The sequence below is a fragment of the Lepidochelys kempii genome, chromosome 2, assembly GCF_965140265.1.
Source record: "Lepidochelys kempii isolate rLepKem1 chromosome 2, rLepKem1.hap2, whole genome shotgun sequence".
Taxonomy (NCBI): Eukaryota; Metazoa; Chordata; order Testudines; family Cheloniidae; genus Lepidochelys; species Lepidochelys kempii.
Genome location: NC_133257.1, coordinates 81,265,103 through 81,284,612, shown reverse-complemented (window position 1 = coordinate 81,284,612; position 19,510 = coordinate 81,265,103). Strand labels below are relative to the sequence as shown.

At 41.6% G+C, this 19,510-nt stretch overlaps 1 protein-coding gene across 6 annotated transcripts in view; it reads left to right on the top strand.

The window, feature by feature from the left end:
• The window catches only part of IMPACT (impact RWD domain protein), a 40,761-nt gene extending 21,251 nt beyond the window's left edge, over positions 1-19,510 (top strand). For 3 of the 6 annotated variants that reach the window (XM_073331358.1, XM_073331356.1, XM_073331357.1), the window contains exons 8-11: positions 4,716-4,789; positions 8,892-8,982; positions 12,835-12,969; positions 18,724-19,510. In XM_073331358.1, coding sequence (XP_073187459.1) covers positions 4,716-4,789; positions 8,892-8,982; positions 12,835-12,969; positions 18,724-18,792 — 369 coding nt within the window. In that variant the 3' untranslated portion in view covers positions 18,793-19,510. Of the gene's footprint in view, positions 1-4,715; positions 4,790-8,891; positions 8,983-12,834; positions 12,970-17,504; positions 17,587-17,812; positions 18,169-18,723 lie in introns of all 6 variants that reach the window. The other 3 variants (XR_012157236.1, XR_012157237.1, XM_073331359.1) reach the window with 3 other exon arrangements.

Genomic DNA, 19,510 nt, shown 5'->3' with positions numbered 1-19,510 from the left:
GACAGAACAAGAAGCAGTGGTCTCAAGTTGCAGTGGGGGAGGTCTAGGCTGGATATTAGGAAACACTATTTCACTAGGAGGGTGGTGAAGCACTGGAATGGGTTACCTAGGGAGGTGGTGGAATCTCCATCCTTAGAGGTTTTTAAGGCCCGGCTTGACAAAGCCTTGGCTGGGATGATTTAGTTGGTGTTGGCCCTGCTTTGAGCAGGGAATTGGACTAGATGACCTCCTGAGGTCTCTTCCAACCCTAATATTCTATGATTCTTACTCTGCTGATCATATATTTCTTGTGTCCCTTGGCTTCTCTTATCAGTGTTCTACAATTCCTAACTTCTGATTACTGGGTCAGACCAAAGGTCCATCCAGCCCAGTATCCTGTCTACTGACAATAGCCAGTGCCAGGTGCCCCAGAGAGAGTGAACCTAACAGATAATGATCAAGTGATCTCTCTCTTGCCATCCATCTCCACCCTCTGACAAACAGAGGCTAGGGACACCTTTCCTTATCCATCCTGGCTAATAGACATTAATGGACTTAACCTCCATGAATTTATCCAGTTCTCTTTTAAACCCTGTTTTAGTCCTAGCCTTTGCAACCTCCTCAGGCAAGGAGTTCCACAGGTTGACTCTGCGCTGAGTGAAGAAGAACTTCCTTTTATTCGTTTTAAATCTGCTGCCCATTAATTTCATTTGGTGGCCCCTGGTTCTAATATTATGGGAACAAGTAAATAACTTTTCCTTATTCACTTTGTCCACACTACTCATGATTTTATATACCTCTATCATATCCCCCCTTAGTCTCCTCTTTTCCAAGATGAAAAGTCCTAGCCTCTTTAAACTCTCCTCATATGGGACCCGTTCCAAACCCCTGATCATTTTAGTTGCCCTTTTGTGAACCTTTTCTAATGCCAGTATATCTTTTTGAGATGAGGGGACCACATCTGTATGCAGTATTCAAGATGTGGGTGTACCATGGGTTTATATAAGGGCAATAAGATATTGTCCGTCTTATTTTCTATCCCATTTTTAATGATTCCTAACATCCCGTTTGCTTTTTTGACTGCCGCTGCACACTGCGTGGACATCTTCAGAGAACTATCCATGATAACTTCAAGATCTTTTTCCTGATTAGTCATAGCTAAATTAGCCCCATTATATTGTATGTATAGTTGGGATTATTTTTTCCAATGTGCATTACTTTACATTTATCCAGATTAAATTTCATTTGCCATTTTGTTGCCTAGTCACTTAGTTTTGTGAGATCTTTTTGAAGTTCTTCACAGTCTGCTTTGGTCTTAACTATGTTGAGCAGTTTAGTATCATCTGCAAACTTTGCCACCTCATTGTTTACTCTTCTCCAGATCATTTATGAATAAGTTGAATAGCACTGGTCCTAGGACTGACCCTTGGGGAACACCACTAGTTACCCCTCTCCATTCTTTAAATTTACCATTTATTCCTACCCTTTGTTCCCTGTCTTTTAACCAGTTCTCAGTCCATGAAAGGATTTTCCCTCTTATCCCATGACAACTTATTTTTCGTAAGAGCCTTTGGTGAGGGACCTTGTCAAAGGCATTCTGGAAATCTAAGTACGCTATGTCCATTGGCTCCCCCTTGTCCACATGTTTGTTGACCACTTCAAAGAACTCTAATAGATTAGTAAGATATGATTTCCCTTTACAGAAACCATGTTGACTTTTTCTCAACAATTTATGTTCTATGTGTCTGACAATTTTATTCTTTTTACTATTGTTTCAACTAATTTGCCCAGTACTGACGTTAGACTTACCGGTCTGTAATTGCTGGGATCACCTCTAGAGCCCTATTTAAATATTGGCATTATATTAGCTGTCTTCCAGTCATTGGGTACAGAAGCTGATTTAAAGGACAGGTTACAAACCATAGTTAATAGTTCCACAATTTCACATTTGAGTTCTTTCAGAACTCACCTTTCTCTTCACCTTTCTTCCATTTGTTATATAGTATTTTTTTTTGTTTTTTACAGCTGCCATCACCTCCCCTCTAACCAAGGCTGTTTTTTTAACCAGAACAGCCTTCTTTGATTGTGGGATTCTGGTTTTTTGGGAGATCTAATAAGGTACAGGTAGATATATTACTATTCTGGGCTTTATTCTGCTTGCACGTTGTAAATGTGATGAAGTCATGATCATTTATACCTAAGCTACCATTAATTTTTAGTTCTGCGATCAGTTCCTGTTTATTTGTTAGGGCAAGGTCTAATATAGAATTCCCCTGTGTTGGTTGAAACACTTCTTGGGTTAGGAAAGTCTCATCTATAATGTTTAGAAATTCCAAGGATATTTTAGTATTGGCAGCATAAGACCTCCAACATACGTCATTCACATCGAAGTCCCTCATGATCATGCTGCTTTTTTCTCCTACACGTTGTAGATAGCCACATAAGGAGTCAGTCATTCTGTCTCTAGTATGATTTGGTGATCTGTAGCAGACACTAAATAGTACCCTATCTTGTGCTTTATCTGTTAGGACATTGATCCAAATGCATTCAAGATCATTTTCCTCTGAGTGATCAGTGACTTGGAAACAGGTAATGCTATTTTTTGACAGAGTGCCACTCTCCCTCCTCTTTTGCTCACTCGGTCCTTCTTAAATAGCTTATAACCGTTGATCTTAGCATTCCAGTTGTGCAGATCATCCCACCTGGTTTCAGTAATATCAATGGGATTGAATTTTTGCTTATAAATTAGCAATTCCAATTCCTCTGATTTATTATTCGGGCTCCTAGCATTGGAGTCTGAGCAATTAAAAATAATTTCTTCTCTTCATGTCCTTTGGTTCTTTGATTAATTTTGTTTTCAACATCTTGAATTTGTGATAACTGAGTGCTCCTATTTCCCCTCTTTTTTACCCTCACCTTGTTATCATTTACTCTTTAGCAAGTTCTCTAAAACTCTGCCAGGTGCCTGATGCACTTTTTAAGAGTCATGTTCTCTGCTTCTCGTAGCTTACGGTTTTAAATATACAAAAAAATGCAACAAGTAGGATAGTAGGGAGGGGAAATAGAGAGAGGACATGGGTTACCAAAACAAAATAATGTGATTGCTTAGATTTATGTGTGTGTCTTGAGGTTCTTTAGAATGAACCTCTATTACATGCTTTTGGGAACCTGACTGATAATAAATAATGCACTATTTTAGGTAAGCAGTCTCAAAACTAATGATTGTGTGCATTATATAATTTAATTGCATCCATTCAGACAAAGCTCTGAAAGTGTGTAAAGTGAAATAAATAGTACTTCAATATATATATTTTAAAAAGGAACAAAATTGTTGCAGGAAAATAGGTTTTTGAAGCAGCGTTTTCTTCTGAGATGTTGTAAATGGTTTGTTGAGGTCTATTATTAGATGTATTTTTGCAGCGCATTTACTGATTTCACTGTGGGAAAAAAATGGGAATAGCACCATACTGCAAAGATTAATATTGAGATGTATATTGATTACTCCAGAGAGACATTTTTTCTTTTGAATTAAAAACAATTTGCTTGCCAGGCATGCTTTCTTAAGCTCTCACAACTTTAATAATATTTTGCTTAAAGTAGTATTAATTATGCATTGTTTACTAAAACAGTGTCTTTAGCAAAGCTCTTTTCTTTGCTAGACCCAGTTGATAAGGGCAGAACAATTGCAAGTTTGTTTATTTAGACACAGAAGAGGAACTAATATTGATTTACTAAATGATGTTTTTAAAAGTGCTATTTGTTTAAAAACAGAGATAGCAACTTGTTAAGAGATTATTTTTCTGCATAGTAAAATAAGAACATAACAAAGTCATCAATACTATATATTTAAATAGCTCTATTCTTTCCAGCCTATCGGTTTCTTACAGTGTCAACAGTATGCTGAATTGGAACAATAGTCAATAAGAGATGGCTTGGTTCTGCTATTCACATACTGTGTATATGTGTTAAATGAGAGAAATCGGCTTCCTCCACATTTACAAAAGCAATTTTAAAATGCTTTCGACTCATAGAGTGAAGCTCTATGAATAAATGAAGCTCTACTGAATGAACTGGTCATCACCTTTTAAGAAAAGATTAGTACTGTTCCTCTCGTTGTCCCCAGAATACATCATAGAATTCTAGTAATCTGCTGAGTTTGCAAAATGTATGCTTGTGAAACTTGTGTAATGTGCAGCTCTAGAGACCATCCCATATGTTCTGTGGGTGTTTCACGTGAACAACAGATGCATTGCATATTGATATAGGAGAGATATATCAGAAAATTCATGTTTCCTTCCAGAAGTAAACACCTTTGATGTTACAATAATTTCTATATCTTCTTTGTATCGTGCTCTGTATAATCACCACTGCTTACATTAGGTAGTTACACCTGCATGTCAAGGGAGTGTGCTGTAGACTGTATAGTGTTTAAATTCTAGAATGATGAGGGCTCTAGCAATGCTTATAGGCCCTGATTTTGCAAGTTACATAAACATCTGAATAGTTCCATCTTGTGCTTAAAGTTAAGTACCTTGCTGAATCAGGGCAATCGAGAGGATATAGGGATAGCAGTGTCTGTTCTTCTATGTTGGATACGTTACCTGTTTTTTTAAAACACCAATTTCTTTTGATACATTAAAACAATTCAAGATTAATGTTAGATAATTGTTTATTTTAACATCTGAATACAGATCCTTTACAAATGATGCCTACAAACCCTGTTGTTGTTTTTCAAGGTGAAAATGGTTCTTGCCAAATTGCATGAGAATAAGAAAATAGCGAGTGCTACCCACAACATATATGCATACAGGTGAGTGAAGAGTAGAGGATTTTCAGCCTCAGTAACTTTGACCCTAACTATACATTAAGAGTATTAAGTCTGGTTATGAGTACACATACTCATAGCAACCATGAAGATCACAGATATAAAATAAAAATCAGAAACTGTGCTATAGGGTCGCATAATCTTCTTACGCTGCATTTGTATTCAAACAATGCCTAAGAGTGATCTGCAACTACAAGTCAAAAGTGTACATATTGATTGCATATGGTCTGAAAATTATTGATCATTCTGAATCTACTCATACCCCTTTGAAATGCTATTGGATGAAAACAGTCCTTCCAGCAGAGTCCACTAATTCATAATGAAAATAGAAAGAAAAATAGATAGTAAACATTTTGGGACAGGAACCTCTTTTTTGTTTTATGTATCTGTATGAGACCCCCATCCCTGACTGAAGTCCCAGGGCACTATTGCAATACAAATAATAAATAAGTATGGTACTGGGGATTGGAATGGGAAGAGAAATAAATATATGCACACTCTCTCACACCACATACATGTGCACAAAGCATGGTGAAGATGGACATAGAGGACAGTATATTTAAAAGCTACCCAGGAAATGTCTAAAATCAGTTTGTGTGTGGATGGTACTTGTACAACAATGTTTTATCTCATCCAGGTTTCCATGGTCAAAATCCGTTAGAGACCCCCTGCTTTGAAGATAATGTACAATTACTGTATTGTACATATAAATATAAAGTAAAACATCCCATAAACTGTTTTCCTGGCCTACATTTAAATGTCCTCATTTCCATTTACTTTATTTTGATAATAAAATATTCTGGGCTGAATAGTGGCATGCAGGGTTTTGGCTTTGGAAGGTTATTTAATTATTTCCAGTTTTCCAAAAAGACACTTCAGTGGATTTATGTGTGTTTGTGTGTGTGAAAGAGAAACACATACAAACAAACATACATTTTATGTATACTACTTGCACAAAAATCATATTGAAAGAACCATTTTTAAGGTTGCAAAGTCAGGCACTGAAAAGTTAGGAAATACCAGAATTAAGGTTGCCTGTGTTCATAGCAGGGTCTGAATAGTGTGCAGTAAATAAGGCCTAGTGTCACACACTGAACAGTGAGGATGAAACAAAATATTGTACAGCTAGTCATTGAGTACTGTCCATCCTGTGCACTGAATAAAACAGGGGTCCTGTGGGAATGATAGTATGTGAACTATATCATAATTCATATGCACCAGAGGGATGAATTAAGGTTGCACATTAAATTCCTGCTCATCCCTGGGCTGGAGCATGCCTAATGTGAATGGATCATGCCTGGAGCATGCCTAGTGTGAATCTTCAGAGGTTTGTGCTGTGAAGATCTAAGGCTGAACGTGTGCAAATTGTGATTTTTAAAAGGCTTATATCTTGGCCAGGTTTGGGCATATTTTAATAAGGATGACAAAAAGTGTGTCCTTGATGTAAAAGTCAGTCTTCTGCCAAATTTCAAGTCCATTCTCCAAAACATGAGGACACTAGAGCTTCTCAAAAAAAAAAAAAAAAGTTGCTAGAATTTTTGAATATAGCCTCATTCTTGGAAGCGGATGAAGCATTTTGGATGAAATTTTCCCAAAAAATCAGCTAGAGGCAGACACCTGCCATGGAAAACTTCCACCCAAATGGTAAAAGTTTGGCAAAGTTATAAATAACTGAAAATGAGGTCTTATAAATGGGAAGTTGTGGGCAACCTTAATAATAGGTAGGGCTGCTGGTAGCGCTCCTTATCCTAAACTAATTTCACATCGGCTTCATATATGACTTGATCTCAGTCCAGATCCATATCACAAAAACCACCATCACTATAACTGATACTAACGGTTATCCCTTGTTGGCAGTCTTAGCAGAGAAGCCAATGATCTGAAACAGCATGCATGGAAACTGACCTAGACAGTTTCTTTTAGTGGTGGTACTAGCAAAGAGCAAAATGGTAGCAAGAGGAGGCTTGAATACCATGCATGCTATATCTGTCTGTGAACAAAAAGAAAAGGAGTACTTGTGGCACCTTAGAGACTAACAAATTTATTTGAGCATAAGCTTTTGTGAGCTACAGCTCACTTCATCGGAAGCTTATGCTCAAATAAATTTGTTAGTCTCTAAGGTGCCACAAGTACTCCTTTTCTTTTTGCGAATACAGACTAACACCGCTGCTACTCTGAAACCTGTCTGTGAACAGAAGATGTTAGTTTTTACTATTGCCAGTATGACACCTCTCTCCATCACTAGCAACATACACTTTAAACAAAACCAAAAATATCTTATTTTTGCTTCATATTCTTCACCTGATTACACAATTCTCTTTTCATGATTACATTGCTTCTATAATAACTGAGTGTGATGTTACAAACAAAGGTCATTAAATCAGTTTGGGTAACAAGTGACATGATGCCAATTGTGTGGATAATTGTTTGGAACTAGACTGAGGACACAGTCCTTTCAATATAAATCACCTGTTCCAGGGTGTTCAGCTCCGAAAGTGCCTGATGTGTAAGTCTCTCATGCATGACTAAGGCTATGTCATGGAAGTCACAGAATCCATGACTTTCAGAGACCTCTGTGACATTTCTGCCCTGAGGCTGGAGTTGTCAGCAGGCAGCTCCGCAGCTCTCAGCCGTCGCTGGTGGCTGGCCCCCCAGCAGATCCTAGCCGCTGGGCAGCAGGGGGACCCCCGGAGCTACCAGCCCCTGCAGGCTGTGGGGGTCCCCCCCCAGAGCTCCCAGCCCCTGTGGGTGGTGGGGGTCTCCCAGAGCTTCCAGCCGCCAAGGGTGGCACAGGGAACCTGAAGCTCCCACTTGCTGCAGGCAGTGGGGCTTCCCACAGCTGCCCAGCTGTGGTGGGCAATGAGTGGACCCCATAGCAGCCCAGCTATGGCAGGCGGTGGGAGGCCCCCACAGCTGCTCAGTCGCTTTGTTCGTATTATTTGATTTAGTGTTTAAAGTCTGTTGAGCTGCATGTGGAGAATGTGGCCACAGATTTTATTAGTTTGTTTTATTTTGGTCACATTAAAAAACTTGTAAATAAATTCAGAACTCTGGTGAGGGTTTTCTTTGCTTAGCTTGGGACTTCAGATGAGTTTCTGTCCATGTGTAAGTCCTAGTCCTATCAGACAGAACATTCATCAAATGCTAATAACTCACTACTGACCTGGGAACTGTACAGCATAAGCTCATAAAATTCACACCCTCCCTCAATGTGGAGAGAGATATGCAACAGTTTTCTGCCCCAAGTTATAATTTCCACACACTGGCTTTAGACAAAACAAAAATAAATTTATTAACTACAAAAGGATAGATTTTAAGTGATTATAAGTGATAGCAAACATATCAAAGCAAATTATCTTAGTAAATAAACAAAACTGCAAACTGAGCTTAACACACTAGATAGGTAGGATATGAATTAGCAAATTCTCACCCTGAGTGATAAACAGGCTGGTAGATTCTTAAGGCACAAGCTGCCTTGGCTTTCCTAGGTTTTCATACACAGGCTAAAAACCCCTCGAGCCTGGGACCATCGCTTTCCATAGTTCAGTCCTTGCCCCTCATGTGTTTCCAGGTGTGTTGTAGGGAGAGTGAGGTACCATCATGATGTCATTGTCCCCCTTTTATATCTTCTTCCTACTTGCTTGAAAGATCTTTTGCTGTGATCTGGGTCAAATAGTTCCCACTGTGTAGTGCTATCTCTGAAAGGGTTTCTATTGTACACAGTTCCTGGGGTAATCCTTGTGCTTGTGTGCATTTCCTCAACAAGCCATTAACATTGTTTGGCCTTTTTACTGTTGAACCTGAAAGGCTGTTTGTGGGTATTTTCAACCTCACAACATGTTTTAATAACACATACATAGCCAAACTTCATAACTTCACATACGATGATAGCACGTACAATCCAATGAGATATTACTGTCTAGCACATCAAGACTTTTAGAATGATACCTCACAAGGCATAATTTATACAAAACATATCTTAATTACGACAGTGGTGAATGTTGGGGTGTGCCAGGGTGTCACACTGTAAAAATATTAAGTGATTGATATTTTTGGGTTAGGTTCTAATACTGTTGCTTGTTTTCAGAATATACTGTGAGGACAAACAGACGTACTTACAGGATTGTGAAGATGATGGGGAGACAGCAGCAGGTGGACGCCTCCTCCATCTTATGCAGGTTAAAGGAAACAAACTTTGTCTTTAGATAGTTTTAAATGTGTTTTAGAATCATAGATCGTAAATAAGGCTTACAGCTTTACGCACTTAAGATGATTCTAATTTTTGCTCTGCAAATAGCCCTATAGATTTAGTATTCTATATATTACGTGGCTTTAAAAAAAGTAGTTCTATTAGGTAATGATAGGTACACACCAACTCCCAGGTTCTCAGAGTGTTTCCTGCAGTGTCCAGCCCCTTATTCACTGAATACTCATTGAATTACCAGGCTTGCTGTTCCCAAAGGAACAGCACACACCAGCTTGTAAGATTCTACTTAGGACCATCACTTTGCTTACCACCACATCAATTAGATATTTGAGAGAGTTATTCTGTATGGATCAGGAAAGCATAGTTCCCAGGGGAAAGAAAAGTGTATGAGCGCTTGAGTAGTAGCAGTTCATAAGTTCATTTGTAGCTCTTCAGTGAGATCTCTTGACTTCCTGCTTAAACACACTTATGACTGATAATTGTAAATCTGCTCTTTCTGTTTTCATTTTCATTTGGGGGTTTGCAGTTTTTGCATGTTAGTATATCATTTGCAGTCACAGCAGTCTCTATTCTACTGAAACTTGATGAGGCAAGAAGTTAAACCATAAATTCTACCTGTCTTTTCTTTTTTTAACTCTTCCATTTTCTTATATCTGCTCTATAGGATACAAAATTACAAGGTAGACTAAATTAACCTCTGCCGCTAATAGAAATGAACAAAGTATTATACTTCATGCCTGGGGAAGAGGATTAGATTCTATGCAGTAACTATACTATGGCTCATCCTTCCCCATTCTCATGAAGAATGCATAAAAACAGTTTTGAGGAAAGTGTAGTGTTTGGGGAACTTTTGTATTGCACCATTTTTTTAAAAAACAACCACCCCAGCTCTTGCCCCAACTTGGGCATATTTCTTTATCACTGAGGTTCTAGTGATATGATCTGTGAAGATATGGTCTCCTCTTCTGTAGGACTCTTATCTTGTCTAAGATAAACTAAAACCACTTCAATCAAGATAGTACTTTCCGGTTAGAAGAAACAATATTTAAGACTTATTTTTTAGATTTAAAATGATAGAGAGCTCAACAATTTCCTAATGCCATTTGGCATCCTGCTTACTATGAACAATTGATATCCAGAGTTGCTTTGCTAGAGTTAATTCACTGAGCTCACAATTGTTGTAGAAGTATATTGTGAAACATGAACTGTATTGAAATTGTCTCAACACTTCTTTTCTAGATAGTCCCTTTATTCTTTCTTATGCTGTAATTTTTATTGAATTCTTGTTTCCACATACAAAGGCAGAACAATTTGACAATATTTTTACAGTTACATAAATAAGGTTTCTCTATACAAATTGCCATATAAAACATATCTGTCTGGGCTAGGTAGTGATAGTTGAGCTGTTGCAGGTGAATTTGTGTTGGATCTCGTGTATCCATATGTGTTCCATTGGACAACTTCCAATTTTATGCCTGAGTTGCAATACTGTAACTACTGAAGTTCATGGAGTTACACGAGGGATGAAATGGGTTTATTATATTTATCATTATGGGCAATTTGGTCCAGGCTCCCTGACTGACGCTTTCTATCTCAGCTGGTAATTGGCTCTTCTGTACACGTTTCCTCTGATCCCGATCGTTCCGTAGGTCATCTTCAAGCTGAAAGTGGATCAGGTCAAGTTCATCCTCATTGCCCCAGCATGGCTGAGCAGTGTTTGGTTGTATGACCTTCCCGATTCAGCCTCCCATATCCCTTCCTCTCCATCCTGATCTCCTCACGCATAATCATGGTCACAGCTTGCACCCCTTAGTCAGCTTCTTTCCATCTCACTGCGTGGCTGCTTCATGGTTGAATAAGGAGGAAGAGCATTGTTCAGTGGCTTTCAACAGGTTCTATTCAACAGTGGAAAGTCCCTCTACCAGAATTGCCTATTTGGTGAAATAGAAATGGTTTTCTGTGTGGTTGTCAGCCAGCAGAGTTCAACTGATGCTGGCTTCTAACCAGTACTTGCTGCATCATTGGTTGTGGGGCCTTGTGCTTAGCTCATTGAGGGTGCATCTGGTGGCAATTTCAGCATTTCATCCCCCCATTCCTGGAAGATCAGTCTTTTCCAGTGCCATGGTAGTAAGAGTCTTAAAAGGGCTTCTTCATCTCCATTCTCCAGTCTGAGAGCTGGTTCCTCTGTAGGACCGTCACACAGTACTGGCAGCCTTAGTGGGACCTCTGTGAGCTTCTGGCATCTTGTTCCTTTCCACTTTTGTGCCAGAAAACTGTTTACTGGTTGTGATAAAATCTGCAAGTAGAGTCTGCAGGTTGCAGGCTCTGATTACAATACCACCTTATACACAGTTCTCCAAGGACAAATTGACTTTACAGCCGCACCCAAAATTTTTACTGAAAATGGTCTCTTGGCTTTCATTTGAACCAGGCAGTATATTTACCTGTGTTCTTTCCTAAGCAGCATCCATCTCTTAGAGGAGCAGCATCTCCATACATTAGATGTCAGGGGATGTCTAGCCTTCTATCTTGACAGGACTAAAGCATTTCGTGCTTTGCCTCACCTGTTTGTGTTGTATGGGGATTGTATGAAGGATCGAGCAGTCTCTTCACAAACGATCTTCAGATGGATAACATCCTGTATCAAGTCTTCATATGAAATAGCTTCAACTACACCCCTTGAGTGGATGTGAGCTAATTCTACGAGAGCGCAAGCAATGTCACTAGCGTTCCTTGATGACGTTTCGATATTGGACATTTGCAGGGCTGCGACATAGTCATCCATAAATACATTTATGAACCATTATGCCATTACTGCAACTTCCAGAGCTGATGTAAACTTTGGAAGGGCAATCCTGGAATCCTTGTTTAGATAGACTCCGCCTCCTCTGGGTACTGCCTGTGAGTCATCTAAGTGGAGTACATGGCTGCATCTACTGGAAGAAGAAACGGTTACTTACTGACACTGTGGTTCTTCAAGATGTGATGCAGACATGTATTCCACAACCCATCCTCCATCCCTTCTTCATCGGAGTTTAATATCTGGGCTTTCGGAGCTAAGGAACTGAGGGGGGTCGAGGCGGCACAGCCTCATAAAGCCAGGGGAGGGGCTATGAGCCGGAGGCACAAGCACTGCCTCCTACAAGTACTGCTAGGCAAAATTCTCTGGCTCCAGTGCACTTATAAAAAGAGAATTGGAGGGTGGGGGGAGTAAAGCGGAAAGATACATTTAACTTAACTGAAAAACACAGGGACTAGAAAAGGGTATTTTTGAGGGACAAAAGAGGCAAATGGCCAATATTTGCCTTACCTTTCTGTTTGAGTGGAGAGATGAGGGTCAAGTCCTCCTCACCAGAATTATTTTTTCAGGGTGGGAAGAGAACCTAGTTCAGATATGAAAGGTAAGGAGAACTTCGCGTCTTCTCCGTGTGCTACTGTTGCTGCCCTGCAAGTGGCAGCAGCCCAGGCCTGGAGCATTTCTGAGAAGCTCCACGTGCATGTTCTGAAGCTGCAGCTTACAAAAGTCTTCAGAGAACCAGCCCAAGACAATTACCTACCCTAACCCCCACAGTGTTTCAGGATAAAGTTAAAAATGCAGATAGAAGCTCTGTTCATGGGGCAGGGATTCAGGCCTCAATACAAATAGTACTAAAAATGCACAATATTTAAAAATAATAAATGTGAATCAACAAGTATCCCTTTAATAATATCCCTTGCAAGTTCCTTTGGGAAAGAAAAAGCTTTTATTATACAAAAGAAACTATTGACTTATGTGTTTATCTATTTAAAATAAAGTTCTGGGTTTGTTTGTTTTTTAAAACAGATTTTGAATGTCCGTAATGTTTTGGTTGTGGTATCCCGCTGGTATGGAGGTATCCGGCTAGGACCAGATCGCTTTAAACACATCAACAATTGTGCCAGAAATATACTAGTGGAATACAGTTACACAAGTTCAGCTGTAAGTTATTACTGGAAGATTGACAATGTCAATATCTGAACATATAGGGCCATGTACTCAATTTGTATAAATTGTCATCGCTCAACTGAAGTCAATGGAGCTATGACAGTTTACACCAGCTGAGGATCTGCCTCATGGTAACCTTTGAGTGCTTAAGCTAAACCTAAGAGCTCAGTTAAAAAGATTCCTTCACTACTTTTCTCCTTATTAAGATTCCATAGACTCCCCTTTGTTTTTTTACTTCTTTGGAATTTTTCCTTGTGTTGTGTAATTTTGGTTTTGTTGCCTGTTAAACATAAAAGTAAAAAAAGAAAAAAGGTTAATTTGACTGCCTTACATGGGTAAAGACTATGGCGTTAGAGATCCCAAGTTAGAATACGTGCCTGATAACCAAATTCATGATAGGCAGCGTCATGGTCTCACCATCTCAAATGACCCTGAGATTGAGTGAGGCCAAGTTCTAGTCCCATTGAAATCAATGGGAGCTTTGACGTTAACTTCAAAGAAGTCAGGATTTGGTCTGATACTTGTATCTTTTTTTTTTTTTCTTTTTTCTTAAACACCTCATTTGTTCTGATACACTGTATGAATCTCAGGTTATTTAACTACAGTGAGCTGTTTTTCAGAAATGATACAGTTCACTCTACACTGATTGTACAATTCAACATTTTGGATGCTTTATCAAAGAGAAAACCGCTCTCAGAAGAAATTTATATGTACAGAAAAACATGTAAACAATTCATAAACAATAAAACACCAGACTTTCCCCATTTAAAAACCAGATTAGAAGAGTGGAAATCAAGAACAAAGAAAAGACTAAGGGTACAATTTTTGAAAAGCACCTAAGTGGATTGACTTTGAGTGGGACTTAGCCTCCTACATCACTTAGTTGCCTTTGAAAATGTTTACTTTACCACACTATACAGTGCTGATATAAACATTTTACAGCTTGATAACAAACCACCTGGTGGTGTTGCTCAAGTCCAGGGTGAAACTATATTCCCTCTCCTATGTCTTCCCTTAACTGCCCACACTCCTGTTTAGCACAGAATCCCAGCAATCAAATGTACATGGTTTTAAGTAGTCTTCCAGAGTAATATTCAATTTGGGCATTACTCCTAACAGGCCCACGAGAGAGAGTAAGGTGGGCTCATGGTTAAAGTATCTAATTTGTAGAGCCCTGCGCGGATACACAAAAGTGTATCCGCATCCAATCCGCACGTTGCGGATATCTGCAGATATCCACGGATAAGCAGGGCTTTACAGTGGGGGCTGGGCTGAGGCTCTGAGGCATCTCCACCACTGCAGGCTGGTTGGGCAGAGCCGTGTGGGCAGCTGTGGGGAGCTCGTGCGGAGCTGCGGACCCTGTACCTGCCCTCAGCCAGGCAGGAAGCCTGGGGGGCTAGCACATGGCCGTGGGCTGCTCTCAGCCCCTCAACCCCGCACTGTGGGCAGGTGGAGGGTCGGTCGCAACTCCCCACGGCTCCCTGGCTGGGCTCCACTCTGGGGTAGCCGGGAGAATGGGGGAGACCTGTGAAGCTGCCCAGGGGCTGCTCGGGCCCCCCGCCCAGGGGAGGCTCTTTCCGTTGCCAGGCAACAGCTTTGAGCCACCCCTCTCCCCGGCTGGAGTTGAGTCAGGAAGAGCTGCGCTGGCAGCTGTGGGGAGCTGCGGCAGACCCTCCACCTGCCCTGTGCAGGGAGCCTGAGCAGCCTCTGACCCGTGTCCCAGCCCCCCAACCCAGGGCAGGTGGAGGGTCTGCTGCGGCTCTCCTAAGCTGCCAGCGTGGCTCTCCCCGACCTGGCTTCGGCTGGGGGATGGCTTGGAGCCATAGCCCCGACATGATAAGAGCCAGGCAGGCCGCTGTGCGGAGCCACCGTGGACCCTCCTGGCCTGGACGTGGGGCCTGAGCAGCCCCTGACCCCGTGTCCCTACCCCCCATGATCCCCACCCAGGGCAGGTGGAGGATCTGTTCTGCAGTACCTCACAGCTGCCTGTCCATCTCTTACTGTCAGAGCCCTGCACGGATACAAAACTTGTATCCGCATCTGCACTGCTATCCGCAAAAATCGTCCATGTATATAAAGCAGATACCTGTGGATTTGCAGGGCTCTACTAATTTGAAGTCTAGTGATCTGTGTTCTGGTCCTAGCTCTGTTGCAGACTCCCTGTGTGACCACAGGAAAGTCTCTTAAACTTTTCTGGGTTTTGTTTCCTGATCTGTAAAGTACAGATAATAATTCTTTCTTATGTAATATATTGTGTAAGCCAGAGGTGGGCAAACTGTGGCCCGTGGGACCCTCCTGCCCAGCCCTTGAGCTCCCAGCCGGGGAGGCTCGCCCCCGGCCTCTCCCCTGCTTTCCCTCCTCCCCAGCAGCCTCAGCTACCTGTGCCGCCAGCGCTCTGGGCGGCAGGGCTGCGAACTCCTTCCGGGCAGCGCAGCTGCGAGAGCCGCTGGCCTGCCCCGGTGCTCTAGACTGTGAGGTGGCGGGGCTGGCTTTGGCCAGGCAGTGCGGCTGCCAGTCCTGGTGCTCTGAGCAGCATAGTAAGGGGGCAGAGAGCGGGGGGGGGGTTAGATAAGGGGGTGGTTGAATAAGCATGGGAGTCCCGGGGGGCCTGTCAGGGGTTGGGGGTGTGGATAGGGGTTGGGGCAGTCAGGGAATGGGGAGCAGGAGGCTTGGATAGGGGGTAGGGTCCGGGGGGGGGGAGGTTAGGGGGAAGGGGTTCTGGGAGAGGGTGGTCAGGGGACAAGGAGCAAGGGAGGCTGGATGGGTCGGGAGTTCTGAGGGGGTGGTCGGGGTGTGGGAAGTGGGAGGGTGCAGATAGGGGGCAGGGGCCAGGCTGTTTGGGGAGACACAGCCTTCCCTACCCAGCCCTCCATACAGTTCTGGAACCCCAATGTGGCCCTCAGGCCAAAAAGTTTGCCCACCCCTGGTGTTAGCAATAGTATTTGCTCATACAGGATGAAATAATATTTGCAAAGTACTGAAATAGAAGTTATGTATAAACAGAGGCGCTGACTTTCTAATGTGCCGGGGGGGGTGTTGTGTGCTCCACTCCACCCCTTCCCCCAATATTCCCCTCCCACCTCACCTCCACCCTTTCCCTCAAGCCCCCATTCCACCCTGCCCCTTCCTACCCTGCCCCTGCTCCATCCAATCCTGCCTTTTCCTGCCCTGTTCAGCCCCCTCCCCTGAGCACATACCGCCCTCCCTCCCTCCCAGCGCCTCCTGCATGCCACAGAACAGCTGATCGTGGTGGGTGTGAGGCACAGGGAGGAGTTGATTGGCGGAGCCGCCAGCAGGCAGGAGGCACTGAGCCGGAGGGGGGAATCTGGCTGCATCCACCATTTTTGAGCAACCATGGAGTCAGCGCCTATGGGTATAAGTACTAAGTATCAAAATTATATTTTCCTCTAATTTTCCCAAACAGTTCAAATTTTAAAACTTCAAGTTCCCTACCTCCTGCACCTTACCATCCATGCCAGCTTCTCCTGCCTCTTAATGTTTCTGTTCCCTTCCTGCTCTTCACTCTAGAAGATATAAATCATGTTTGTAGATATGCATGTATGTGTATAATATGTAATTGCCAACTCTAAAAGGATCCAGGCACCTGGAACCAATAGTTTAAGGGATACTTCAAAAATCACACTTTTGCATGAAAAAGTCCTCCTACTTCTGATACAAAGTGCATCTAAGATGGTTATAACTGAAAGAGAGAAGAATTTTCTTTCCCCCTTTTCTGTTTGTTTACTTTGTGCATTTCACAGCACTTTGTGTATATTGAGTTTCACTGTTTCCTTATATAGTCAGTCCATTTCCTCTCTTTTGTGTGGGTTGTGGATTGTTCATACAGCAGCAGGGGAAAGAAAAATATTCTTTCAAAATAGGAAAATGTGGTTGTAAAACAAAATTGTCCTCAGGGAGTCAGGATTTACTTTTGGTGTGTTTTTTTTTTTAATGACTTTATTTCAGATTGATTCAGTTCCTTTTAAGGTTTGTGTAATTTGATCTCCTTTGTAGAGGTTAACATCATTCAGTGAAATGTTTATCAAATGAATGCTAAAGATACTAGTGCTGTAGATAGCAATTGTGTCTGTGGTTCTTGGAAAAGTGTTCTTTTTTGCTAATTGTCTTCAGCATAGCAATCAGGATGCAAACATGCTCTTTAATGTGTTCCAGTAATGGACTTTTCTGTTTCATTTTAAATGCTAGTTTCCAGTAAAGGATCAAAGGCATTTTGTAAATTATACATGAAATGTGAGAATTGCATGCTAGTAGGAAGGAAACAGGTTTTTACAGCAGGTTCAGATGTGTTTGATACTTACACCAGACATGAGAAACTGGAGGCCCTGCATTGTCGTCAGCTCGTAAACACTGTGTGTTGATTTGAACATGGAAACAGTGAGACACAGACACCATAATGTGATTAAATATGGAGGCTGTATTTTTATTAACAAGTCATACCATACTAGGATAAGCCACCCCACACCCCAATGTATTATAAACCTCAATGTGAGAGTGAAGGTCATCCTTAGGTCTGCCAGGCACCCCAGACTGGAAGCTAGAGTCCTGACCCACTTCTTTCCTCCATGCTGGAGGTAGGAGACACGAGATGAGGTAAGTCACAAGCTCCATGAGACATATAGGCATACTCCATTGCTATTCCATGAAAGTGCTTGGGACAATGCCCAGGCAGCCTGCTGGGTTTAGGGCCTTTAATTGTACCCTTCCTAATCCACCAGATCATACCAAAGTTATAACAATTGTAATTAAATTTCTCAAACCTCTTGGATGCCATGTGGAAGGTGAAAAAACTCACACACCAACTTGCTAATTTCACCAGGTAAGGAAACTGCAGAACTGGCTGTCAAGTTAGCCCCTGGCATCAGAGGAGATCCAGCATTAGTAGCTTAAAAGTGGGGCTGAAACAGAGAGCCTGCAAGGCTTCCCCACCTGAGAAGCAAACCTTATCACTGCCTTTTCCTCACTGCACCAGATGGGAGCCAATCATCCAGCCCTGCACCCCCTCCTCTGTCCACCTACCCAGTGGCAGCAGGAGTGAGCCTCATCCCATACCCACCAGAGGTGAAGGGGGAGTGTGGGAAGCAAGGGGGCATGTGGAACAATGCATTAGCTGCTTCTGGTTGAGATATGTCTCCACTGCTCCTGCCTCCACCAAAACCCCAGCTGGCTATTGGGGTGAGCACTTTCATTCATTTTTTGGTCCTAAAGTGCAAGATAGTGAGTGAAGCACACATGTTGGTCCACTCCCGCTTAACATGGTGTTACTTCAGTGAAGTCACACCAATGTGAAGTTATTATGTTTATCTTATCTATTCATTCAGCTCTCTTCCTTATTATATGAGTGCTTATTGGGGCAGTGCCCAGAGCCCCCAGTTAGGTTCAGAGGTCCATTCTGTTAGGTGATGTAGAGAGGAAGACAAGATCCTTGCCCTGAAGAGCTTAACTGTTGTAAGCGAGGTCAGAGTCAGGGCGATAATTCCTTTTGTAACTATGAATAAAGGTTTTAGAGTTGCTCAAGACAAAAATTTACTAAATAAGAAAGTTAGGTTGTTAAATATACAAGTCTGAATGATCACAGTCTCTGAACTATGAATATTTTAAACTGATTACACTATTAAGTGTAGTGAGTCACCTCAAAAGAATGTTAGCAGTGCACAGAAAAACAAAGTGGTCTTTACTAGAAGGCAAGAGATTACTGAAATCATATTTGTGTGATTTTTTTTTTTCCAGGAAGAATCATCTAAGCAATTGGGAAAGAACAAAAGAGTAAGAAAGGACAAGAAGAGAACTGAACATTAATTCATTTAAAAATAACATTAAAAAGTTCAGTTTCCATATATTTATATAAAATTAAATATGAATCTTTTTTCTGCAGAAAAGATCCTCATATGTTTTATTCCACAGAAAAAACAACAAGGGCTTAGAAACATTTTTTTTCTGTTCAATGATGGCCTCAGCCTTCTGGAATGGAGAGCTTAAATAAAGGAGTTTTCCCTACTCTCATACTTTTAAACTGAGTCCTGTGCATACCCAGAACCATTTTTTTTTGTCAACTACAGTTGATTCAAGCACAACATGGATTAACTGGCCTCCATACCATCAGGTCACTAGTCAAGTGCCTGTCTTGGCCTGGGACTCAGTCAGCAGAGTTCTTCAACATTGGGATGAAGACACAAAAACTTTGGAATATTGTCTTTTAAAGCTTTCTGTACCAAAGAAAAAAAGCAGATAGCCTATTGCTAAATTGACTTGGAGAGGCTCTCTTGTGTATCTAGTCCTTAAGCATACAATTTGGAGTCTGCTTGATGAAGTCTCAAGAGCTATTACGAAGAAAAAAAAAGAAAGGTGGCAATCCACAGAATATAAAACTCACTTTGTCAATCCATTGAGAATTTTGTTGCATGTGTGTCAGGCTGAAATTTGTGTAGGTGAGGTGCCCTAAAATTGAAAGAGCCAATGTTTTTGAAATCATGTATTTCACCTAATAATGAATATTAAATATCAAGTATCTGTACAA